The 24856-nt window shown below is 37.1% G+C and overlaps 3 protein-coding genes across 3 annotated transcripts; 2 read left to right on the top strand and 1 right to left on the bottom strand.

Moving 5' to 3' along the window:
* The first annotated feature begins 1817 nt into the window (after positions 1 to 1817).
* On the top strand, positions 1818 to 11899 carry LOC110858923 (gastrula zinc finger protein XlCGF52.1). The gene is made up of 5 exons (XM_022107808.2): positions 1818 to 3272; positions 3415 to 3634; positions 3718 to 3819; positions 4157 to 4322; positions 11796 to 11899. Exons 1-4 carry the CDS (start codon positions 2493 to 2495, stop codon positions 4318 to 4320), a joined length of 1266 nt encoding a protein of 421 aa, XP_021963500.1. The 5' UTR covers positions 1818 to 2492; the 3' UTR covers positions 4321 to 4322; positions 11796 to 11899.
* On the bottom strand, positions 9475 to 11388 carry LOC110858942. Its single transcript, XM_022107821.2, has 3 exons — positions 10597 to 11388; positions 9995 to 10134; positions 9475 to 9924 (listed from the first exon to the last, which is right to left on the bottom strand). The coding sequence occupies exons 1-3, from the start codon at positions 10904 to 10906 to the stop codon at positions 9670 to 9672; spliced, it is 705 nt and encodes a 234-aa protein (XP_021963513.2). The 5' UTR covers positions 10907 to 11388; the 3' UTR covers positions 9475 to 9669.
* A 2534-nt stretch (positions 11900 to 14433) lies between the features above and the next one.
* LOC118438635 lies at positions 14434 to 18551 on the top strand. Its single transcript, XM_035859173.1, has 5 exons — positions 14434 to 15585; positions 16297 to 16493; positions 16556 to 16656; positions 17269 to 17404; positions 17940 to 18551. The coding sequence occupies exons 1-5, from the start codon at positions 14844 to 14846 to the stop codon at positions 18288 to 18290; spliced, it is 1527 nt and encodes a 508-aa protein (XP_035715066.1). The 5' UTR covers positions 14434 to 14843; the 3' UTR covers positions 18291 to 18551.
* Positions 18552 to 24856: the final 6305 nt, after the last annotated feature.

Below are 24856 nucleotides of genomic sequence, written 5' to 3' on the forward strand. Positions count from 1 at the left end.
TCCGGACTGCTCTGTGGGATTTCAAATTTCCCTTATTCAGTGTTCTTTGGATGGTCATAGGACTAACCTGTTTGCCGAACATCTCCTTGATCTCGGTAGATAGCTTTGGAGCACTAAGTGAGGGTGTAACGTTGACTTTGTTGAGCACGTGGCGTACTTCTCGGTGAGCCAAAATCGGTTTTCGACCACTTCTGACCTTGTTTTGGACTGAACCATTAGCTCTAAAGTTCTTAATGATTGTCTGGATGGTTGTTCTTGCTAATTTATACTTGGTCCCTATTTGTCTCTGCGACAGCCCCCCTTTTTGTCCACCCTTCCAGTCCTGAATGACAAGATCTCGAATAGCGATAGGAATTTCCTTGCGTGTCGACGCCATCATATTTTTCTGGAAGAAAATTATTTAAAAATTAATGCGGCATATGTTATTGATAGATTTATTAAGTTACCTGATTTTATAAATTGGAGAGATTTTTGTTGTTGACAATTAAAGTGAAGTGGACGTAGACTTTTGTCCGCTCAAATTTCATCCTCTCTCGCTCTGCACTATGATTCTCAGTTTTCCCAGAATTTTCAGAAATAACTCATATGTTTTATGAAATTACGTTAAATTTGTGAGAATTTGATATATCAATGATGAAAATTGGTTCAGTAGTTCAGTGACAATTTGAAAATGAAATTGACGCGACTATGTGGACGTAGACATCTGTCCGACACTGTAATTCCAAGTAACTGGAAAACGCTTCCTCTGTCAAGTACCAGATAAAACATTGCCGGGAAGTTATGTACATACTTATATACTTATGTATGTATATATGTATCTATACATATTCTTATCTATTATTCTCTTCTAAGCTACATAATCCAAACTTCATACAGAAAATCAAATTGCTTCATAACTGAAGAAATTGCTCTTTTCAAATTGTTTATGTTTGTGAACTGTAATTTATTTAAGCGAATAGTTTTGTATCAATTATTTCAACTACTTCAGTTAATTACGATATTTGGCTTTTCAAGAACTGACTAATTGTAACGAATTATCATAAACCCAATTTTTAACTTGTTTCCTTTGGGTTAACATGGCGCATGTTGATGGTAGTAATAACTGATTTTTCTGAATCATGTTTAAATTTAAATGCATATTTTTATGTGTGCACACGCGTATGTCCCAAAATTCTAATTCAGAAATTTTCCAGAGTTTTTTGATAAATTTACGTGAAAAATTAATTGAAATTTAGTGTTTTGTATACATTTCAACAACATTTTTTAAATAAAATGAATATCGAAAACCCGATATTTGGCGAGCGATATTTCGATATTTCGATATCAAGAAAAGTGCCGAGATTTCGATATTTCGAGATCTCGAAATTTCGATATTACATGCCCTAGTTGAAAGGATTTACTAATTTCGAGTCCCATCAGAAATGATTTTAATATTTTTTGTGTAAATTTCATTTGATTTTTAAATAAAACTGGCTTTTAGCCAAATTGACTTCTGCACTTAAGCAAAGTGACTTTTGCATAAGTTTTTGGACATTTTTCATAAAATTTGACCCTTAGCAAAACTGACTTTAACCAAAGTGACACAATACCCCTACCATATAGTATATGGTACATATGTAGTATATGGCATATACTACATACAATATTATGATGATACATACAATATTATGCATACATATATATATTACACATGTACATACTGTCACTCATCCTCAGTAATACATAAATAGCTACGGTTCTCACTCCTGTGCCTTCCCACAAAAAATCCACAACACGGGATAGACATTCAATATTAGAGTGGGAACCATATGATTTGGTTCATATTTACACATTCCGGCACACAACCAAATATAGGTAAAGAAAGGCTTCCACATTTTTATGTAGGAATTTATAAATCTCAGAAAAAATATCAGTTGTAGTTTAAATTGCTTATTTAACTCAAGTTAAGCGCTGACCTTCTTATAAATGGCGCAGTTTTGATAATTGTTCAGTATTGTTTTAAACACCTTAACACTTGATAAGTACGGAAAGCCTTAATTAAAATTTCAAAAATTAGTGAAGTCATCTCTGTATTAAATATTATTTAACGTGTGGTAAAAATTACTTGTGTAAAATAATTAATATTCATAAGGTAAATATTTTCAGTTTGGCATCGTCCTTGTTATCGGAACATGTGACAACAATTTTTCCACACATTTCCCTTTATCCGTACATATTTATTACTACTCACGGAGAAATTTGCTCCACCAATAATTTCTGTTTTTATACATTTTTCACGCCAAAGTGGTGAACTACCCAGACAACAGAATTCTTCATCGTTCAGTACAACGAATTCGCAGGATTTGGATAAAATTGTTCGCAAAAATTCAATAATCTTTGAAAAGCGATTTTTCTGCCACCATTCCACCGCTTGATTATAAACATTTGGGCATAGCTGCGTACCCTGGGGTCAGGTCGGGAGTTTCCCTTCTTAGTATAGTCGTCCCTTAAAAATGTCCACCTTTCCATGTACACTTGCCCACTGTAAGGCCACCTTAAGTTCCAACATTGCCCTCCAATCGCACCTCAAATCCGTCCACATCGCCACGAGGAACTTTCCCTGCTCCATTTGTTCCAACTCGTTCCGCAACCTGCGCGACGTCAACGTCCACATTAAGAAGGTGCACGGCGCCAAGAAATTTAAATGCTCCCAGTGCCCCAAAGCGTTCACCATGTCGTGCTCCTTAACCGCGCATGTCAACCATGTCCACACGACTACGAGAGATTTTCAATGCAGCATTTGCCTCGGGCGATTCAAACAAAAAGGGACCCTCAACAGTCACATGGCTTCCGTCCACGCCGAATCCGTCACCCCTGTGGAGTGCGACATTTGCAGCAAGACTTTCAAAACGGCTTATCATTTGAAAACACATAAGAACAATGTTCACCAAGAGAGTGAGCATAAATGTGACTTTTGTGAGAAAACCTTTACGCGACGCGATACGATGTTGCGACATAAAAAATTTAATCATTTGAAACCCGAGACATCATTTCAATGCAGTTTTCTACAGTGTAAAAAATCTTTTGTGCACAAGTCTAGTATGAAGCTGCACTTTAAGAGGATTCATCAAGGCCAAGTGTTGAAAAATTTCACATGTTATTTTTGCCCTAAAATGTTTGAATCGGCCGCCAGCGTGGTCAATCATACGAGATCACACACGGGAGAGAGACCCTTTAAATGTGGGGTGTGTGGGAAAGAATTTTCTACGCTCGGACTTCTCACGAGACATGAGGTAAGGTAGAGAAAAATTTGCATATTCCTAGAAATCCAGATTTTTAGCAGTATACAATACAAACCGCTATAAATAATGCTTACTTTTGAAAACTTCATACATAAATAATTAACGACACTGTTTCTGTTCAAAATAATTTCAGCCCATTCACGCCCCAGATGCCGACAGGAAACAGTTCAAATGTCCGCTATGCCCACGAAGAAGTTTCTACAGCTTCGATTTGAAAAATCACATGCGAAAGAAGCATAAATCCAGTAAAAATAAACGTCTTGCCCAAAAAATATTCCCGGAAACGTGCAACGAGGAACAGAGCGTCGCGTCCGTACAAATGTTCGGACATGCGAAGGATATGATTTTTCCTGGTAATTATCCAGTATCTTATAAATTTATGTTTTACCCAGTATTTTTTTAACCTGATCCAAATAATTCAAATTGTTAACTTCAGACGAAAAGATAATCCCGATGGAGGAGGAAGAGAAAAAAATAACCCGGTTTAAACCGAAGTGGACTCCAAGCGATTGCACAGTTGACGCGGAGTTTAACGGAGGTATGTGTTGTTGTGAAAAGAATTTTTAAATTATAACTAATTACCACTTAATTAAGTAGCTAAACGATTTAACGGGTCAACTCATTGTGCCTTTTAAGCTTGCAAAATCCCTAAATTATATTCACTTGTGAGGAAAATTAGCTTAAAAATAATTACTCACACTCAGCCGCCGCTTTAATTGTTAATTAATCCTACAAAAATTACAGTGATTTGCAAGTTTTGTAGTAGTTACATAATGTTGTAAACCTGTTTCAATTTAATATACTTATTTTCACCTAAATTTTCAAACTTTTACGGATAAATATTATTAACGTTCCATAAATCCATAAATACTTAGATTTCGTCTCCACCAGCCAAAACCACGACATGGTCGACAACTTCTTGCCTGTAACTTATATCAAGATCGAGACTGAAACATGTCCAGAGGCCAACGACACTGGGGACGACGGGATGGACATCGTGCACAGTATTTTCGTCGGTGAAAGTGACATTGCTTCCTGAAGGTAGAAAAATAATATCCAATTACCCACAGCAACCAACATAAAACATTTCCCAAATATCGCTCTATGAGTCTGATGTAGCTATAAATATTTCATGGGTTTATATACGTATTTATATTCTTGTTAGAAATTCGACTGCTACTTCTGCCGTGTTAAATTCCCTGCATTTACCCAGTTATAGAAAAACTCTTCTAAAATGCATACTTTGGAGATGTCTTACAATTTTCGCAAAGATCTGAATCTGAATTGCTAGTGCAAGTACATAGTTGTGGACTATTGATTGAACTTAGCGTGCCTTGTCAAATTATAGGTACGTGCATATGCATAAAATTTAAGATACAATTTCAGCCTCAGGATTAGAGCTGAGCGTAGGGCATGCCCTAAGATATGCCCTGCCCGCCCTGCCCTATAGGGCATAGGACAGGGCGGGCATTTTTATTGTTAAGATCATAGGGTGTAGGGTGGGCAGGGCATAATTCTTTAGGGCATAGGGCAGGACGGGCACTCATAAATTCAGCGTAGGGCGCGTAGGGCATTTCTATTTATTAGGTTATGGGAATTTTTGTCAATAAAACAAGTAAATATTAAATGGTTTAACGTCAGAATTTGATATTTAGCAGCTGCTGTTTTTAATTAAAGAAGAAATTTTCATATTATCTATGACTTTTATGTCTTTAATAACTCTATCTAATCAGGAAAAGAAGCATAGGGCGCTTAGGGCTTTCTCATAGGACAAAACCATAGGGCGGGCGGGCCTAACATCTTAGGGCGTAGGGCGGGCAGGGAATTTTTTAGCCCGATATCACAGGGCATAGGACGGGCAGGGCTTAATTTCTTAGGGCGTTGGGCGGGCAGGGCATTTAAAATTCGCGACCTGCACAGCTCTACTCAGGATAAAGAGTAAAGCTATGTGAATATATACTTATGTAGGTACAACAAAGTATGTTTTTTGGTTCAAATATGTATATAAAGTTATATATGTAGCTCCCTTTACATAGATAATTATGAAATTATCCCTGTAATTAAAATATATACAGGTGAAGTAGGAAGTAAAGGTTATTTTTTATAATTATATTTATTTAAAAGTTTTGACAATTCTCTTGGTCAACTCGTGTGCCTTTTAGCTTTTGGTGCACTTATCAACTCGCACTTGATCATCAAAGTTAAAGTAAAAGCAGGAGCTTTTGATTTTGGAAACATTTAGTGCAGTTGTGGAAAAGGTTAAAAGTAATCGAGTTTACCAAGAGAATTTCGGGAAGAATATTTCCAAATCTATCCGGAGCCGGTGTGACACGTTGCCGAAGTGAAACAAGTCATGACATACAAAATTACATATTGTAAGAGTTTCCTTGGGTTTATCAAAGTCAATGATAGCTTGAGAAGGTCTCGAGAAAAAGTATCCCAACCTCCATTCATGTCATATTTGTAAATATGTAGGACATCAACAGGGGGAAATATTTAGTGAGCAACGTCAACTCTGTTTCTATGACTCATAACTAGTCCGGTAACTCAAGCACACGATTACTTAACAACGCATGTTCTTAACAGTTACGACAAATTCCCGACTTATAAATTAAATTATTATTCTTAAAATCGTTGGTACACGTCACATGGGCGTCGCAGCAACTCCATTAATTCGAGGAAATCGTAGTTCTAAACGACTTTTTTCGCACAATTTTCACTAGTTTTATATTTTTACCAATTTTTTCAATAATTTTTAGCATCACATTTACAATTAATACCATGTCCTCAGAATTAGTGGTCTCAACGGTCCGGTCCGGGTTTTGCATTACCCGGAACCGAACCAAAGACCGATACTACTGACCCGAACCCGGCCCGGTTGCTTTTACTATGACCCGGGACCGAAACCGGTCCAGTTGCTTTTACTATGACCCGGGACCGAACCCGGTCCGGTTGCTTTTACTATGACCCGGGGCCGAACCCGGACCGGACCGGTACCGGACCCGCGGTCCCGGGCGGACAGAAAAAAAATGCGTTAATTGAAATACACATGCCAGTGGGGCAATTAAATATCAAAAAACAAATGTCCAAAAATCTTGAACATAAAAATATTTCATAATAAGTTCAATTCATTGTTTTATCTTTGTATTATTTCCACTTCTTAAGACAAGTACGGAATGATATACGTAAGAATTTGTCAATCTTCAAACTCGTGCAAGATTTTGCATATTTCAAATGTTTTCAAAATTGATTTTAGGTCGATGTGAGAAGTAATTTGACTTTAATCATGTCATGACGACAAACTGGTGGTTACAAATAGCCAGCCTCGGTTAAAATTTAATCAAATAATTAATTACTTCACTCCACATTACACATGACGGATATTTCAAACATAAATTTAAATAGAAATGCTAATAGTTTGAAAGTGGAACTGGTTAAGAATTGCGACTAAATATTTAATTATTTTGTTCTTCCAACAAAAATATGGAAATCTTTGCTATTTACCTCCATAAATTATAATAAATAAATAAGTTTTGCCCAGTCCTGTCCAGGCCTCAAACTGAAAAAACCCGGACCGAACCGCCGGGTTTCGGTCCGGTCCGAGCCAACCCGGGGACCGTTGAGACCACTACTCATAAGCCATGCATTAAAACTCAACATTTTATCTCACGAATATCAATTATAACCAATAATAAAAAAAAACATCACCAGTGAAAATTATACGACAGATTCATTTAGAACCACGATTTCCTGGAATTAATGGAGTTGGAGACTCAAACGCTGCTTTTGCCCCAACGGTTTTAAAATAATAATTTAATTTATAACTCGGTAATTTGTCGTAACCGTTAAGAACAAGAGTTTTCAAGTAATCTTGCCATTAGCCTTACTTTTCTGCCAAAGTTTTTACAATTGACGAAATTTTCATGGATACAGTAATATCTGTACCATTTTAAATATTGTGAACTTTAATAAAAACCTATCAATCAATCAAAATCATAGATCGTGTAGTAACCACAGGAAACAAATTTTATTTTATTATTACAAATTACTACAAATTTAGAACACAATAGTCAGATACCAATTATTACAAATTTTGATACCTTTTATCCAATTAACTTAGCCAATAATTAATTTTGGTAAAACGTACAGTAATCTAAAACTTATAAATAATGTTGGAAAAATATGCTTCCGCCGAGCTGTTCAATTGAACGCACAGGCGGGAACTTATGTCGGTTTACCCAAGCTAGATGGAGTAAACGATCCCGGCATAATTCTTTTTGAGAGTGCTTGGTCTTGAATGGTGGGGTCCCTGGAATTCAGACCAAGAAACACCTGTTGTGCCATCATCAAGTTCGCTGGGTTTGTCGAAGTAATTTTTCCGCCATTACACCCCGTGCGGTCGCATGCACAGGGTACTTGGTTCCCGCATGTCTCCTGCATAAGGTCCATATCTGTATCTGCTTCAGGGAGGCAGCTCCGCCTTATTTTACCGTGCTTTCTTGTGGTGAAGCAAATCCAGTCTCCTACAAAAATGTTTGTTTTTATTATATTTTGTAAACTGAAATTTAAACTAAAAAATAAATTTAAACTAAATTTACGGGATCGGATTACTCACCCCTATCTATAATAATTTGGAATTACTTACTTTGCACATCAGAAGGATTCTCTTTATTTTCACAGTATTTTAAATCCCATTGGGAAACTTCAGGGCAGTCGTCGCATACGTAACATTGGCGATCCCTGTTACAATTTTCCGTACTGCAGAAGCACTTGCGCTTATGTAACCCGGGAATTGAGGTGAAATCATCCTCACACACTTTTTGTGGGTTGATAGGTGTGTCGCAAAATCGTGCAGTTAGGAGGCCATCATGGTAGAGAATGGTGCATTTCTCAGACACTGAAAAAATGAGTTAATAACAAATCACAAATTTCGTCACACCCAATTTCAATAATCTTCTTGTGATTACTAACTAAATTTTTAATGAAGTTGAAACAAAGAACTCACCTTTGTCGCATATTTCGGTGCAAATAAATCCCCTCGTGAAGTCCTGGTAACATTCATCAACCCCATGGCATTTTAAACAACTCAATGGAGATGATACCTGCCTCCTACTGGTTGCGCACGGACGTTCTAAATTTATATGTATATGAGATACAAACGCAAAAGCGAAATATACATAAAAATTTATAAATACATTCTATATTTATAAATATATATGCAAAAAATAAAAAACCCAATATGGGGTAAATACAAACCTATTTCACCAGGACCGTAAATGAAATTAATGCCTTCGTCTTTTCCTAAGCACGGATCCGCTCTAATCCAAGCGGATTTGCAGAAATTTAAAAATATAATTATTTATTAAATAAAATAAACGGATATTGTAAATATTTACAGGTACCCAAATTTCTGGTAATATTTTTAGAATTAATGCTTACCATTCATTTGAATGGCAATAAATATCACCAGAAGCGACTTCATTTTGCATAAAAGGCGAATCCTCTGTATCTGGAGAAAGATGATGTAGAACTGAGTGGGAGTGAGAAGATCACAAATATTTTTGACTGGCTCATTACTTTGTAAAGATTGATAAATATGGTAATGCATAACAATAAATTACTTTATACATACTTGGCCTAATTACTTTGATCCTCCACGTAAGTTTCTTAAACCACCAACCTCCCCATGAGCATGGTGACATGTGGACAACGTTCCACTTTTGTACATATCTATGTAATAGGCTACAATTCAAAAGTGTATTTAGTCGAGTATTTGCTTAACGGCAGCACAAATTTTGTTGATGTGACAATCATACAAGCATTGCTGATGAATAAAATGAATACACAGAGCGAGAATATTGAGGTCAGGATTTTTATTAACGATTATTCTCTCAGCTAAATAGTTGTCTTGTTTGCACAGAAAGAATGCATGCATTATTAGCACACAGCGTGACCTAAAAATAAGTAACATACATAGTATGATCTAGTTTCAAACTACCTTAATTTGTATAATAATAAAAAATTTATTCTAAATTTTATTTTAAATTCTATTTTAGTGCAGCATACTTACATGCAGTATTTTTGCTTCTCCATAACGCTTGTCTTGCAATTTTTAACCGTTGCTATGCAATTTTTTAATCGTTGCAAAAAATACATAAATAGACATTTAAAATTTGATTGAAACCAGAGCATATTAATTGTTGGGTTAGGTTAGAAACCTATTTATTCTTATTAAAGTTGAACAGTACATATTTAAGGGAATGCAAAACAACAGTATAATATGAATTTTATATTTTCCTTATCTGCTGGCACGACAAATTTTCGAAATATTGATAAAAATGTATTGCCATATCATTTTTACCCATCGGTAACCCTTTTACCTACTCTATTATCCCATGAAGAACAAGACTAATCGCATACAACTTTTCCTCTTACTATTAACAACACCAACTACGCATTTTTTCCACTCAGCGCTTATTTTATATCCATTCACGACCTTAAACCCGACGGTGATAGGACGCCACTCGTAGACCACTTCATCCTCAAATTCCTCAGGTATCATGTTTAACTCGGCTACATATTTCTTCTCCCCCAACTTTGTCACCTTGTCAACTTGTGGGAAATAGCTGGTAGAAAGTGTAACCTAAATTAAGGATGCGATCACGTTACGATGTGTTTTAAAATAATTATTATATAATTTATAATTCACTTACATCTCCATTTCTGTAAAGAATAATGTACGATCGATATTGGTCTCCACTACAAAGATAGCCCGGCTTCTTAGAATCCGATGGAAGCCAGAAACTCATAGACAAATGATTACTATCTTGCACAATGTAACTGCGGTTGCACCCTGTTCAATAATTAGTCATTGAATTATGTAGCTTTCTCTAAAAGTTTCTTCATGCATTATGTACACCCCATGCCGGCTTGGGAATTTTAACCCGTTCTGTTATTTAAACCCTTTGGTATGACATACAACTTACTGAAGAATGAATGTCAACCACATCCAATGTGAACGGTATGCCAAAGGTAGCAACGTGAAAGAGCCTTCGAAAACTTTAATTGTCAAAATTAGAGATACACTGCGCCATAAAGTAATTTCAAACTCGTCCAAGTTATGCAGAGTAAAAAAAAATAGCCGGTTTTCTGATTCTAGCAGATCTCTAATTTTAGTTGAGTCTACGACCCTCTGTTTTAAATTTTAGCCCCGGCTATAAATAATATATTTACGGTATGCATGAAATTTGCAAGAAACAGCATGCCGCTGTTTAGGTGTTTTTTAATAGATTTAATTATTAATGAATCGTGTTACCTTCTCGTTGTCCATATGCGAGCCTGGGATCATTCCATCGAAACGTGGACCCCACTATTACTTTAAAAACGCTTGATTCCAGGTCCATGTCATAAGACTGGACAGATACCGTTGTTGAAATTGAGACTCGGGTGGCACTATAGTTTCGTGCAGTTGGCGAAACCTCGTAGTCGTATTCGAAACGCCTACTATGCCATGGTAGTTTACAGTTCGAATCCAGTTGCAAAATCTTGTACCCCATCGTCACAAAATCAGATAATAGTGAGAAAATTATTAAACACGAAGAAAATGTGATTTGTTTCAGATGCATTTTTTAAGGTGGCTTTGAGTAAAAAAAGTATTTGCTATGTGCTCAGGACAAGCTCGGAAACTCGATTGGATTCAATTATTTTTGACCAGTGGCAGATATTGCACAAAAAGGTGGCCTGATTTATATTTAGATTTTCTTGGAAGGATACAAACTTATGGGGATGCTAGATATGAGAAGGATTGTTTTTGGGCCAGATAAATCTATATTTATTCTACTCACGAGGGAAACCTTTTTGTTGCCCGGCTTTCTAGCTTTTTGTTAGAGAATGTTCTACTTAAATTATGTGATTGATGATAAAAAATAGGTAAATTTTGAATTACCCGCTACCCGCGCGGGTAACACTCGCTACCCGCCAAATCAAGCGGGTAAGCGGGTGCGGGTACCCGTGCCCGCGACCCGCGGCAACCCTAATACAAATATAAGTCATATTTAAATCGTGGGAAGAGTTGAAAAATTCAATATGTTTGGAAAGGAAAGTCAACTTTTCTTTCCAAATGTACACACACAACTACACAGGCTTGCTTCACAGGTACCATTTTAAGAGATATTTTGGTCCCTATAAATAAACATATTTATGTAGTATCCCAACCGAGGATTTAGCATTGAGAAAAGGTTCATTCTAACATACTTCAGAAGGCCAGCTACTTCGTACTTACACTACCAACTTAACATACCGACCAAGGATTTAGTAACATAATTTCTTTACCTGGAAATCATACTTTATTTGTGCCCTCGTCCTTTGTCGAGGGAGATCCTCTCATAAGATTTTCTTTGCCACAGTTACCTGTGTACCACGTAAAGATTATCGTTCGTACAAACATAATTGATCTCGCAAATTAATTTTCACACAAAATATATCTCACCAAAAATGTATCACTTTTCCTCCTAGATGTCAATGCAATCACTACGACAACATTTCAAATGCCTGTCCGAAAATTTAAGTGCCAAATTGACACACATCTCAAAACCCGTGACCCTGATGCTAGAATGCAATGTGAGGTGAGTTGTTCTAAACTTAGATACTCAATAAGCACATATTTACTTATATGTATTTCAAATAACCCAAAACTTTACTTAATTTCTAACTCACGTCACAGATTTGCAGAAGAACTTTCAAAAATTCTCCCAGCTTGTATGTATGTATTGGGTAGGTAGACTGGCCCTAATGATTTTGAAATTTTCTGTGATACAACTTATCTTAAGTAATTAATAAAAACTATATTCTTAGTAAAAAGACCTATGTGCATACATGGGTTTAGTTATCTTGCTAAATACTGCGATGCATAACTAAACCCATGTATCCCCGTAGGTCTTTTTACTCGATTTTACCATGCACATAGGTTTTTTTAAAATTAACCCTCGACTGCACATAGGTCTTTTTAGAATGACGGCGACGATATGTAGATCACATTCCCCTAAAAACTACACCTTAGTAGATAAATACGTATATTATGTTACTTTATTTTATACAGAATTTCCAGACTGTATAGACTTAAATTTCCAATCAAAAGCTCAACTCAATTATTTACGAATTTTATTTTCATATGAATTGCAGTGTACTCCCAAGCAAAAAAAGCAATGTCAAAATATCGTAATCATACCTGCGCAGCTTCCTTCTATTTGTGCAGAAAGAAGCTTCCTTCACGAGAAGGAAGGGAAGGCGAAGGAAGGAGAAGGGTAAATCTGCTAAACATCAGAAAAAAATCTGAAAAGCATTTCAGCATTTTTTTATGTACATGGCAAAGGAGAGTGAAAGCAGTAATACACAAATATCCATATATGGATTAGAATGTGCAGAATTTTTCTACAGTGGACAACATTTTTTAAGCAATACACTCAAGTCCACACATACTAGTGCCAAACAAGTTTTTGAATCTGATCAGAAGTGCGTTTAGAATATCTTTGGGTGGGGATCGTTGAGGTAAAATGGTGTCACCCGCCTACCACTTAGGGTTCTGAGGCTGATGCTATATTATGCAATTTTTCCAATTCTCCACAATTTAACACAACCATAGATTTTAGAGTTTGTATTGCATGGCATCAACCAAAATATGTATGTAGCCCCCTCTTATTCAACAACTCCTCACTGTGCAAAAACAACTTATGTAACACATTAATTTTCAAGCTTTCCTAGCTTCTCGTTGTGCATGCTTATGTAAAAGCAATATGCCGTTAATAAACCAGTTGGCATGATCTAAACTAACGCACTTCTTTTTGAATCAACACGCAAACCACTTTTTCCCATTAATTTAAAATTTGTACGGGTACTAATGTAAGCTGTTGATTCTCCTTGAACCAATTCATATTGTGAGATAATTTGCAGACATAAACTGTCATTGATATGTGTTTGGGCTCCAATCAACATATTTAGTAAAAAAAAAAGTAATCTAATCAGACATGACAAGGTTTTCCTCCCAAACTATAAGTTGACTATTTATATATGCACGCAGCGAGTTTGGAGATACACGTTGGTAGATATTCCTTAATTATACGTTGTAATCACGTATAATTTACACAATTAAATTATCAATTAAGCAGAAAATCTCATCAAACTTCGTCATTATTTCGTAGCGAGAAAAAATTATGTAATTCATAATCAAAATAAGATGAATTCATTTCCTTGCACTCGCACAATTAAGGCTTGATGGTATACTTTTCTTGGGAGGAATGTTTGTCATTTCGATAATGACAAATCTCGATGCCCTTTGGAAGGGTGGTAGTACCCCATGAGAGAACAAAAAGTGTTGCAGGGTTTGATGCCATGGCCAAATTTGCGCCCGCCACACCCTTTTGAAGGCGCGCCCAATGCTAAACTAGCCGGACTAAAACCTTCACTAAAAATCCAATTTTGCTCGGATTTTCAAAAAATTTACATATTCTTGATCCAAGATAGTTGCTTTATCATATTCGACACTAATCTCAACTTTTTTGAAATTTGACACTTTTTTAAGAAAGACTTGGCTCAGGAAATATTCGAAAATTTTGATAATTTTTAAAAACGTGATTTTGATATTTAATATGATAAAGCAACTATATGAGATAAAGAATATGTAAAATTTTTGAAAATCCGAGCAAAAATGGATTTCTGGTGAAGATTTGAGTTCTGATAGTTTAGCAACGGGCGCGCCTTCAAAGGGGTGTGGCGGGAGCAAATGGGGCCATGGCATCAAACCCTTCAACGCATTTTCTTCTCTCATGGGGTACTACCACCCCTCCAAAGGGCATCGAGATCTGTCATTATCGAAGTGACAAACTCTCCTCCTTAGTCAGGTAAATATCAGGCAACGGAAAAATTACATAAAACTGCACCAGGACAATCTACGAAAGCTAAAAAATAAATAAATATGTTACATAAGGTGTTCTTGTACAGTGTGGAGTTGTTGAATGAGAGGAGGATACATGCATATTTTGGTTAATGTCATGCAATACAAACTTCCAATCCATCGCTGTGTTAAGTTCTGGAGAATTGGAACATCAAGAACATAATATTGCATCACCGCCAGGACTCTCAGTGGTCAGTGGGTGACACTATTTTACCTCCCCACCCATTCATATTCGTAACACTTCTGAGCCGACTTAAGAATGTGTGCATTTTGAAATTGTCGTGTAAAACCAAGTTGTTAATATTTAGCCGATCGGCCACTAATTCTCGGCTTACAAAAAGGTATTTATTTTTCGTGTTAGTTTTCTTGGATTAATCTCTTATCTCTTATCTAATGATATGCAATAGTCATTAGTCCATGCTGAAGGACATAGCGTGAGGAAGAAATGATATAACTTTTGATCAAAAAACTAATTACCAAACCCTCGCACCTCTTTCATAACACTAACAAATCTCTGGATATGATCCGGTATAAATTACGACGCCGAGTGAGGTACATCATCCTCATTCGTTGCTTCAGCCACCATTTCGTATCCGCATAACATCAAAAAAGCCATGCAGGCCGCCGGTTCCCTAGGGAAACGCCGTCGTCGCAACCTCGCCAAAGTTACTGGCATCGGCACAATTGGATACCAAGAAAGCTCTGACGTTTTCAATATCCAGCAAATTTATGGAGGCGACCTCGGTATCAACAACTTGCTGAAGGAGCAATCTCCCCAACACGGGTCGCCAGACCCTCCAATACGAATGGGGAATAATATCCGTCCAACCCGCATTCCAGACCTTTCATATGATGTCAAGGAGGGCGGGGGCGGAATGAGACCCGAGACAAGTTATTCGCCCAGGAGAAGCCCCTCCACCCCAATGGAAGAAGAGCCGCACGCGCCACCAGGTTACCTTGGATCAGCCAAGGCGGAGAGGCCTTGCCTCCTCAGCACAAATGCGGTCAACCGCCTGCGCCAAGTGTGCATAGCTGGTGCTCTAACCTGGGCATTACCATGGTGGTATGATCATAAATCGAGACGAGTTAAACTCTGCAGTCCGGGCGTACTAAGGGTGTGGTCAATGGTTTGGTGGGTTTTTGTCGTGCAAAACACATCCCTCACAGGCTACCAGTTTTACGCCTTACTCACCCGAGTGCAGCTGGACAACGGGAGCTATCGCCCCGTCTTTATGAACTCCTTGTCCCTTTGTTGGTACCTCTACTCCATCTCGCTCAACACTGTGATGCACCTGTACAGGGAGAAATTCCGGTGTTATATTAACACCCTGCTCGCCTTCAACGAGAAAAACGTTGGTGAGTCTGCTACACTGCAAATATTCTAAATTTAAGACCAAATATTCTGGTTACAATTATAACCATGTGGTGTCGCCTGGTGACTTTACCAGTGATTGTGACTGTCAGCCCGTATTGATGAAGCTGTTAACAGCAATAAACTGCCACCTTCCGGTGATCGCCCTTAACCTAACCTAACCTAACCGTTACCGTAACAAGCACCTCACCAGATGTCAAATTTCCATACCAATGTTTCCCAGAATCGTACACACGGCAGGTGTCCTACAAATCCTCGACATACACTTAATCATACCTCAGAATTTCCTAAAATTCCCAGAAATTCAGGTGATTCTCGGCTGAGGGAATAAATCGAATTTGTTATGCATTTGCATATTCTACATTTTAGACACAGATGCACGATTAGATAAATGCATATGGTTATGGACTGTATAAAATTAAGATTAAAGGACTAAATTAAAAAAAAATATGCCCCGAGGATTTATATTACATATGCCTAGATTAAATATTATGCCTAGATTAATCCGAGATCGGGAATAATCTCAGATATTTCGCCGTCGTCCTAGATTTAGGATTAGGATTGATTCCTTAGCAAACATTCTTTCATTCATTCAACCTGCCAAAACTTACAATTCAATACTAAACTTAAAACTCGGGATACATATTTAGTAACCATGATCACGACGAAATAATTGTCCTCTGCAATTTTTTCAGAACGGTTTGTGATTACCTTGGATGGATTAGGAGACCACGGGCAGTCCATCTTAAGACTGGCCGTACCCGCGAATTTTATTCAGCTCGTGCTCTGTGTATTACTCTATCTTTTCATGCCATACCAGCCCTGGTATCTCACGAGCTATATCTACTCTTCCGACAACCCCAAGTGGTGGCTCGTTCCAGGCGCTTTTCATGTAAAAAATCACAAATTTTCCAGTTAAGATTATTAGTTTAAAACAATCCATCTCTTTAACAGGAATGGATCATGGCTGGGCAGACCGTGTCCGTCTTCTGTCTCCTCGCTTGGATCACGGTAGCCCATGTCAACTGTGTCGAATTTTGGTTAATGGAGGCGCAGTAAGAATAGTTTTGGAGAACTTGGTTTATTTGCATTTTTGCCTATTCTTGTCTTACGTGGGGAGTTATCATTGTGTCAATCACATTGAAGGGCGACAACAGTACCAATATCCGCGGCCTGGGTTACCCGCAGGGTTGCAAGTGATATATATCACGAAGTGAGATTTAATGATATATATCAATCACCTCATTTGGGCCTGAGTGAGATAAATGTGAAATAGTGAGATTTATTACTCCATCTAGCGGTAATAGTAAAGCACTATTGGTAGTGCATTACGTTATCCGCTAGATGGCGCCCATAAATCTCACTATTTCTCATATTTCTCACTAATCTCATTATTTCTCACTAATGTCACTTTTTCTCACTGAGATGAGATTTGTGAAGGTGAGATGAGATTTCTGCAACCCTGGTTACCCGGTTCCACTGCTTTCAACTCGCCTTAACAGTCTTGACGTAAAGTGGATTTGAATTCCTTCCCTTTACACACGTCAGAAGTAATGCATTCTGCAATTTTTTTTCCAAGTGTCGACTTTCAAACCCTTTGATACTTTGGTACTTTCCCCTGCTAACTTTCAATCTATGTGAACAAAAAAACTGTCTTCTTCATTCAGCCAGAACAACGAAACCGGTTATACTATCAACCAATTGCGTGAGTCGTACACGGCCATCGAACTCTACCGCTCACTCCAAGTGCTTACTTCCGTTCTAAACGAATGTATCTCTCCACTCGCCTTTCCTGTCATGAAGGTAAATATGGGTAGAACCAGAGCGGGACATACAACTTTTTTTGCCTTGTTCAAATAAATGATGGAAATTACGCAACATCCTTAATTCTATTGCACATAAGACGGGTGTGCAGGTGCAAGTGAGATTTGCACCATCCTGACTTTCGTACCCAATTGCTCTCAACTTTCTCCAGACACAGCTCATCAATCCTTTCCCCAACTTTTTTGCTATGCTCCTGACAATTTTTCCATAACTTTCATGCACTCCAAAACCTTTCACGCAACGCATTAAAATGGCAAAGAACTAATTTATCATAATACTACGAAAAGTGTACAAATAACAAATACATCATTTCACCTTGCCTAATCTAACTTTTTACATGCATTTTATTTTACTCAAAATTTATTAAATTCGAATCCGACCCTAGTAAATAAAACTCATAAACCGTTACCCCTTGTTTGTTAGAGCCAAATTTTGTGTATCAGGTACCAATCGGTACTATTTTTGTTACACTTATGTATACTTTATGCAACCACTAATATTTTTCGTCTCTCAGCTTACCAACTGGTCGGTGGTCGTGTCCTGCGCCTACGTCATGATCCGTTCCATGAACCACAAGTTTATCGAGGATTTTCCAGCCATCCTGACCTATCCATTTGGTGTGATTGTATGTGGCTCATGCGGGTATGGAATGCTGCAAGTCTCCGCGGAAATGTTTGATATTGCCACCTCCTTCTTGAACTCGTGGTGCCAAACGAGACACAAGGATTTCAGGAGGGTCCTCACATCATGCTCTACCATCCGCATTTATGTCGGCTCGTTCTATTTCGTCACCATTTCCACCACAATCACCTTCACAAAAATAACCTTCGACTACATTATCGACTGCATTATTACATTCCCATGAAAACGAGGTGGATCAAGTATCCTGCACTTGGACAAGTATTTATTCATATCCTTACATACTAAGCTTAAATACTTAAATGCCGGCACACAATTTGTATATAATCACACATATATCTTGCAGAAAATAAGTTGACTTTTTTTATTTACACATTCATTGTATCCGTCCCAATATAAAATTCCTTACAAAAAAATGGTTTGAATTGGTTAGCAATTGAATTTTTCTGTAGCATTTAGAATCCTCATACACAATTGCATAAATGACTTAGCAAAATGTGATTCTGTGCATGAATTTTCATAGGAAAAATAGGTGACTAATCAGATGACGTGCGAATGTATTCACTACGGCATGTGATATTCACCCGATTTTTGGATTTCGATATTTCGATATTTGAGCATCTCAACATCGAAATATTGAAAATTTTAAAACCTTTTTAAATCACGAATATAAGACTTATTACTCGATAAAAGAATTTTCTGACGTTATCAAGCAATTCCTAGTAATTTTAAATTGCCGCACCCAAAAATATGTGTCGGCAATTAATTAAATATCATTATCATCCAAAATCACACATTTGACGGTATGATTATCTTCTTCAATTTTCAAGGAAATTAAAGCAAATTCGTTTAGTTTAATGGAAATTTTTCAGAAAACTTTTGGTTGCATTGCTTGCATAAACCACAACAGAAAATACTTTGAAATTAAGTCAACACTCACATCGATCTCTTGAGTGGCAAATAGATATATATGTAATAGTGTAGTAGAAATTAAGCAGCCAACAGCTATATGTACATAATACCATTTTGAATTGTACATGTCATTGTCGCTATTTCATAGTACAATATAACTAGAAACGCCACACCGTTGATAAGGGACATACAGTCTATGATATGTATTAACTCCACCGGAATGATTAGAAAGTACTCATTTATAATAGTCATCTTGTGACAGTAAATTTACATGTACAATGAATGCAATTTTTAGTGTTTTTCATCGGTTTTAATGACTTTCTACAAAGAACATTAATATCGAGTTATCGATATTTGGGCGACGATAATTCAATATCAGGAGAAATTCCGAGATTTCGATATTTCGAGGTCTCGAAATATCAATATCACATGCCCTAGTATTCACATGTCATATACGGTCGTGTATTCATGCACATAGTTGTGCCATGGTTATTTGTCAATAAATCTTTTTTTTAACTTATCAGTGAGGAGGTAAGTAGCGAGCAAAAAAATAAAACGAGAAATATTCTATTTATTTGTTTGACATGGGATCGGAGATCATTGAGATAATTTAGGATATATGAAAATTCTAGTATGTATTCGCTTTATTGGAAGGTTGCCTTACATTACATTGCCTTACATGGTTGCGGGCGAAGTTCATGTGATTATATCATACAATTGTAGATAATAATAGACAGCAAATAACCTATGTGCACAAAATGTATTAGTTATGCATCAGGTTGATTAATACTGCGACGCATAATTTAATGCGTAGATGCACATTAGTTATTTCCAACTTAGTAAGACGAAATGCTTACAATGAGATCGATGACTTCATCTGGGTAAGATATAAATTTGTATGCTAAGTTCTTTCGGATATTTTACTCAAAAGTTTGTTATCCGTAGGCGTTGCTAAGATTCTCTCTACATGATCAAACACATGACGAGTCGATCCACCACGAACTGCCAGATAACTAGTGCCGTCTTTTTATCAAAAAAACGCCCATCCGCCATTTTTAGCTGATACGGCGAGCATGATTTGATCACTCGCCGGAACCATCGACTGCCCCCTTTTGGCATCTTTTTCCTGTATTCAAACATCTCGAGTGAGGCAATGCATGGAACAGCTAACAGTTTAAAATGGACGTGAATTAGTGCTGCTCCATCGATGCTAATCAGACTGAAATAGGTAAAGATTTCCAGTGGAAGGGTCCCTGCCAGCCGAACGTTGCTGTAGAGCGCGCTCACCTCGCAAACCAACCACATCCCAAGGAGTAGCTGCATCAAGGGAAACTTCCAAAATAAGTTGGTCAGAACCTGAAGGACTTGAATTTCACGAAATCCCACGATCCCACTTTCAGTTCCTACCTTCAGTTCGCTATTATATCAAATAATCTCAATTTAATATATCATTACCGATCTAAAACACAAATAGAATCATTCAAGGGTTCGATTGGCAAAAACAAAAATGGCCAGGGCAGTAGGGAAGTTTTTTTCCCATTTTTGCCACCCACACAAAGTATTAGGAAAGTGGGCAAAACAATGATTCGGGGAATGTGGAACAACTTCCCTAAAACTGAACATTTCTGTAACGAAATTTTGTAAACTTAGGATGATTAATTGGTGACAAATTACCTCATGATGGCGTCAACCCTGAGTTTTGCAGCGATCCCTGGATACACTAGGGCAATCCACCCAATCCCAAGATATATCCCAAGTATAAATATCCAGTAGTAGTACTCAACCAACGCGAAAAAGGTTTTAACACCTAAATTAACCTCTCCAATCGAACTCCAAGTCGGGCAGCTTTTCGTCACCAGGGAAACCGATAAGAATGGGAGACATGGCCGCAGAAGAGAGGCAGCTAAATATATGAAGGGTAAGAGGAGACAGGTCCCCGTTGCGCATGCGGTCAAGCCGAGGAGTAGATTGGTCACGTAACCTTTTCGTCCCTGGCACCACTTTATTTCCATATGGAACGGAAAGGTGAGCAACGGCTTCATCAGGTTAGCTCGCCGCCTGTACAAGATGGCAATTACCAGGGTAAATCCGGATAAGGCGGCATAGTAAAATTGGACAATCTTCTTCCAGGTCAGTTCCTTTTTGCCAGCCTTGTCTAACCCGACCCCCTTTCCGATGGTCTTCTTCCAATGAAAACCCATGCCCAAGTGAAGAACGCAAATGACAATATGAAGGACAAAGTTTAGGTTAGCAGCCCATTTGGGGAACGGTTTTAAAGAAATAGATTTGGCATTTTCGTCATATCGGAATGGTAGAAAAGAACATGTCAAGCCCATTCGCAAGCTTCGGCGGCATGATCTGTGAATGAATTAGTATATATATTTAGTACTACTATTTACTTGCCACCGTCATATTAAAAATGTGACCAACTTACTCTACATAACTTGCTGAATAACGGGCTTCTTTATGGGTGAAGAGATACAACGTCTTCGAGAAGGATATCCAATCCCCGAGGAAGTTATTGACACATGAGATTAACCAATCAATTTTATCCATTATGAAGTAGAAGTCCACGTCTGAGAAAGTTTATGAAAAATAAGCTACTGCAAGCATGGTTGTACAATTCCCGTTCCCTTCCGATAAATTCCCGTACCTTCCCTCCCTCCCAATCTTCCCAATAAATTCCCTCCTCGCTCCATATATTCCCTTCCATTTAAATTCCCGGAGTTTTGGAAGGAAGATTGGGAGTTTTGAGGGAAAATTGGGAGTTTATAGGGAACTTTGGAAACTTTCAGGGAAAATTGGGAATATTCTCAGCGCCATGTTCAAATACATTAGTATGTATCTTAAATTTTATGTTGCATAAACTAACCACGTAAAATTGAAATAAAAATTTGAACTCACTGATTATTAAAAATGTTGAGTATTCGGAAAACATAACCTCAAAACTAGTATCTTCAAGCCTTTTGGAGGTTAAAAATGCATTTTCAAAGTTCCCAAAATTCCCTGAAATAAATTCCCGGAAAATTGGGAATTTTGGGAGTTTTAAAATTCCCAAAATTCCCAGGGAGCAGGGAAAGGTACAACCATAACTGCAAGACTTATGCCAAAACAATATCCAAAAGTATAGTGGACATTCAGAACATCTCAGTGCCTCCATTTTATACCAGACGAACTTTCTTCAACTTGTAAATTGCAGGTAGACATGTAACCTGTAATAATTGTAATAATTGTTAGTGTTGTTTTATTGCATCGGGAAGAAAGTAGAATTATTTCATATTTAGCCTATAGACTCTAAATGGTTTTGACAACACGATATGTACTATGCTAACATGTTGGTAATTAAATACGACTGTATTATGGAACAACTTGATGTTAACAGGGCAAAAAGATCAATCCATGTAAAACATGGTTGAAGTAATGATATGGATTAATAAAATATCAAACACTGTAGTCCCAGCGTTACTGCCCGGTTCTTTAGGGGTTCATGGGGTTCAAGAGGCATGTCGTTTATAAAATAATCGGCAAACTATATTTGGTGTTACGGCGCCGCTCACTAGTAGCTCACTTATCTAACTTATCTTTGGGGTTGTAAATCCCGTGACCTCGGCGTCTTAGAGTTACTTAACGAATGACTTAACGATTATTTGCGCACATGTTCTTTTCACCACGTTGCACTACTCGATGTAGAAATAAGGCCAATAAAGTTTCAGAAATTACACTTTAATCACTAGTTTTTATTAAGACACTATTTACTACAGCACACCAATGAAATGATAACAACTATGCACAAATTAATTAAATTTTGAGTGACTAATAATTACTTGGCTGGAGAGCTCATAGTTTGGGGCCACTTGCTACATACTTTACCTATACTTAATACTTAATACTTAATACTTACCCTACCTTATCTTAATTCAACTAATTACTTCGTATTTCGAAAACTGTTCGCAAATACAAAGTTTTTACATTTTTGTATTAACTACGACATTTTAATCTATCAAATATGCCAATTTCAAATTATGTTTCCGATGATAATTTTTTCTTGATTTTCAGAAATTTAACAGGGAATATTACTAATTACTGAATAACTTTTAAACTAGACGCGAAGACACAAAATTTAATTGTTCTAATATTACCTACCACCCAGGCCCTAAACTGGGGGTGGGCAAGCAGGGCGGTTGCCCGGGGCGCCAGCTCAGGAGGGGCGCCGGTAGGCGCCCGGACGTACACTAGATATTATGAACAATTTTAGTAGATTAATTAGATATAAGCAAAGGTAAAAATTATGGTACTAATCATAGAAAAGTTGTTATTCTAATTTTCCTTTTTTCCCGGTTTTGAGAAACTCTAGGTTTTGAGAAATGATTTTGGTAGGCATTTTTTGCTGTATGTTACTTTTATTTCAACTATATTCAAATTTGTTTGAAAACAATATTGGATTTAAACTTGGACAAAACGCATTAGGTTTTTGCACATCTCGCATTGAATTGAATGGTTACAACTTGTAACTTGACAAGGCTTATAGGTCAAATCCCCTTAAACACATGGAGATTGTGCTTAGATATCCAAATTTAACGATATTTTTAATGCACATATTTCTCGCTAACTTGCAAAGTTAGCAAGAAAAGCTTATACAATTGAATTTTCACAAAAAAATACCAGGGTTTTCACGCTCGTAATTGTCGTAAATGCCGTAAGTAGAGTTAATTTACGACATTTACGAAAATTCAATCCTTACGAAGCTTCTTAAATATACGTAATGTTGAGGCGTCTTTTTCGTTCGCAAACCAATTTCGTAAGAATTGAATAGGTGAAGATTTAGGGTACGATACATTGTTACAGCTGTGGAGAGATAGAGAAATTCTAGAAACACGTTTACGAAAATTATTTATAAAGTGTTCTACACGTCAACTGAAATGTAATGACGCAAATTTACGAATGACTTTTTATGAATCCACGGTTACGAACGTCGTGAAACCATCAATCTAGTTTCCCATGGTCGAAAACCCTATATAAAGCTTTTGTTGGTTACATTTTTAACACAGCTGAAATCAATTATTTTTTCGCGATAGCATCTCGAGTTCTGTTGAGAAACTTGTAAAGAAGACAAAATTTGTGTTTCCAATTCCTAAAATGGTCCCTTGTGGGTAAATTCAATCCCCATAGCTCAAATGGCTTTCAACCCTTTTTACAGCTTACTTGTTGTATTATGAACAACCTGCTTTTACAAAATCGACAGCATAGATTGCTTTTAATCGATTTTGAGAGGCCTAGGCATTTGCCTGAATTGTCCTACATAACAATAATTCCGACATCTCATTTTTTAATTCTCCTTATTACTTCGATTAAAACCTTTCTTTGCGAGCCTGGCTTGATAAAACAACTAGAACACGAACACCAACAGCTTTGGAAATTTGCAACATCCAATGCACATTAAATTCATACCAATTTAAGGTTTTTAAGGAAGCTAATTTGTACAAAAATATAACGAAATATAAATTTGTGGTCGTTTAGTAGCGAAATTCATGAAGCTTATCTGGTAACCTATGGGGTTGAAGTTAGCGAGAGCCGGAGGCGCGAGCGGCTTAGGGCTCCGGAAAAAGTTTGCCCACTCTAATTAATTCCCAGTTTAAGCATTGCTACCACCATATGTCTTACCATACGCCAAAAATTTATATATGTTTCCGAACTCATTAATAAGATAGAATGATAATACCAAATTGTACAAATACCATAGATACACACACTTATAACTACAATCAACATTGGGCATTATTGGAGGCATTCTGTAACATTTGGTCCTTATGGTTTAATTGTTATATAACTCCATTGGCCCACTTATATGTTGATGTTTGCCCTGTCCTTGATCCAGTTATG

This window comes from Folsomia candida, unplaced genomic scaffold, assembly GCF_002217175.1.
Source record: "Folsomia candida strain VU population unplaced genomic scaffold, ASM221717v1 Fcan01_Sc023, whole genome shotgun sequence".
NCBI classification, from domain to species: Eukaryota; Metazoa; Arthropoda; class Collembola; order Entomobryomorpha; family Isotomidae; genus Folsomia; species Folsomia candida.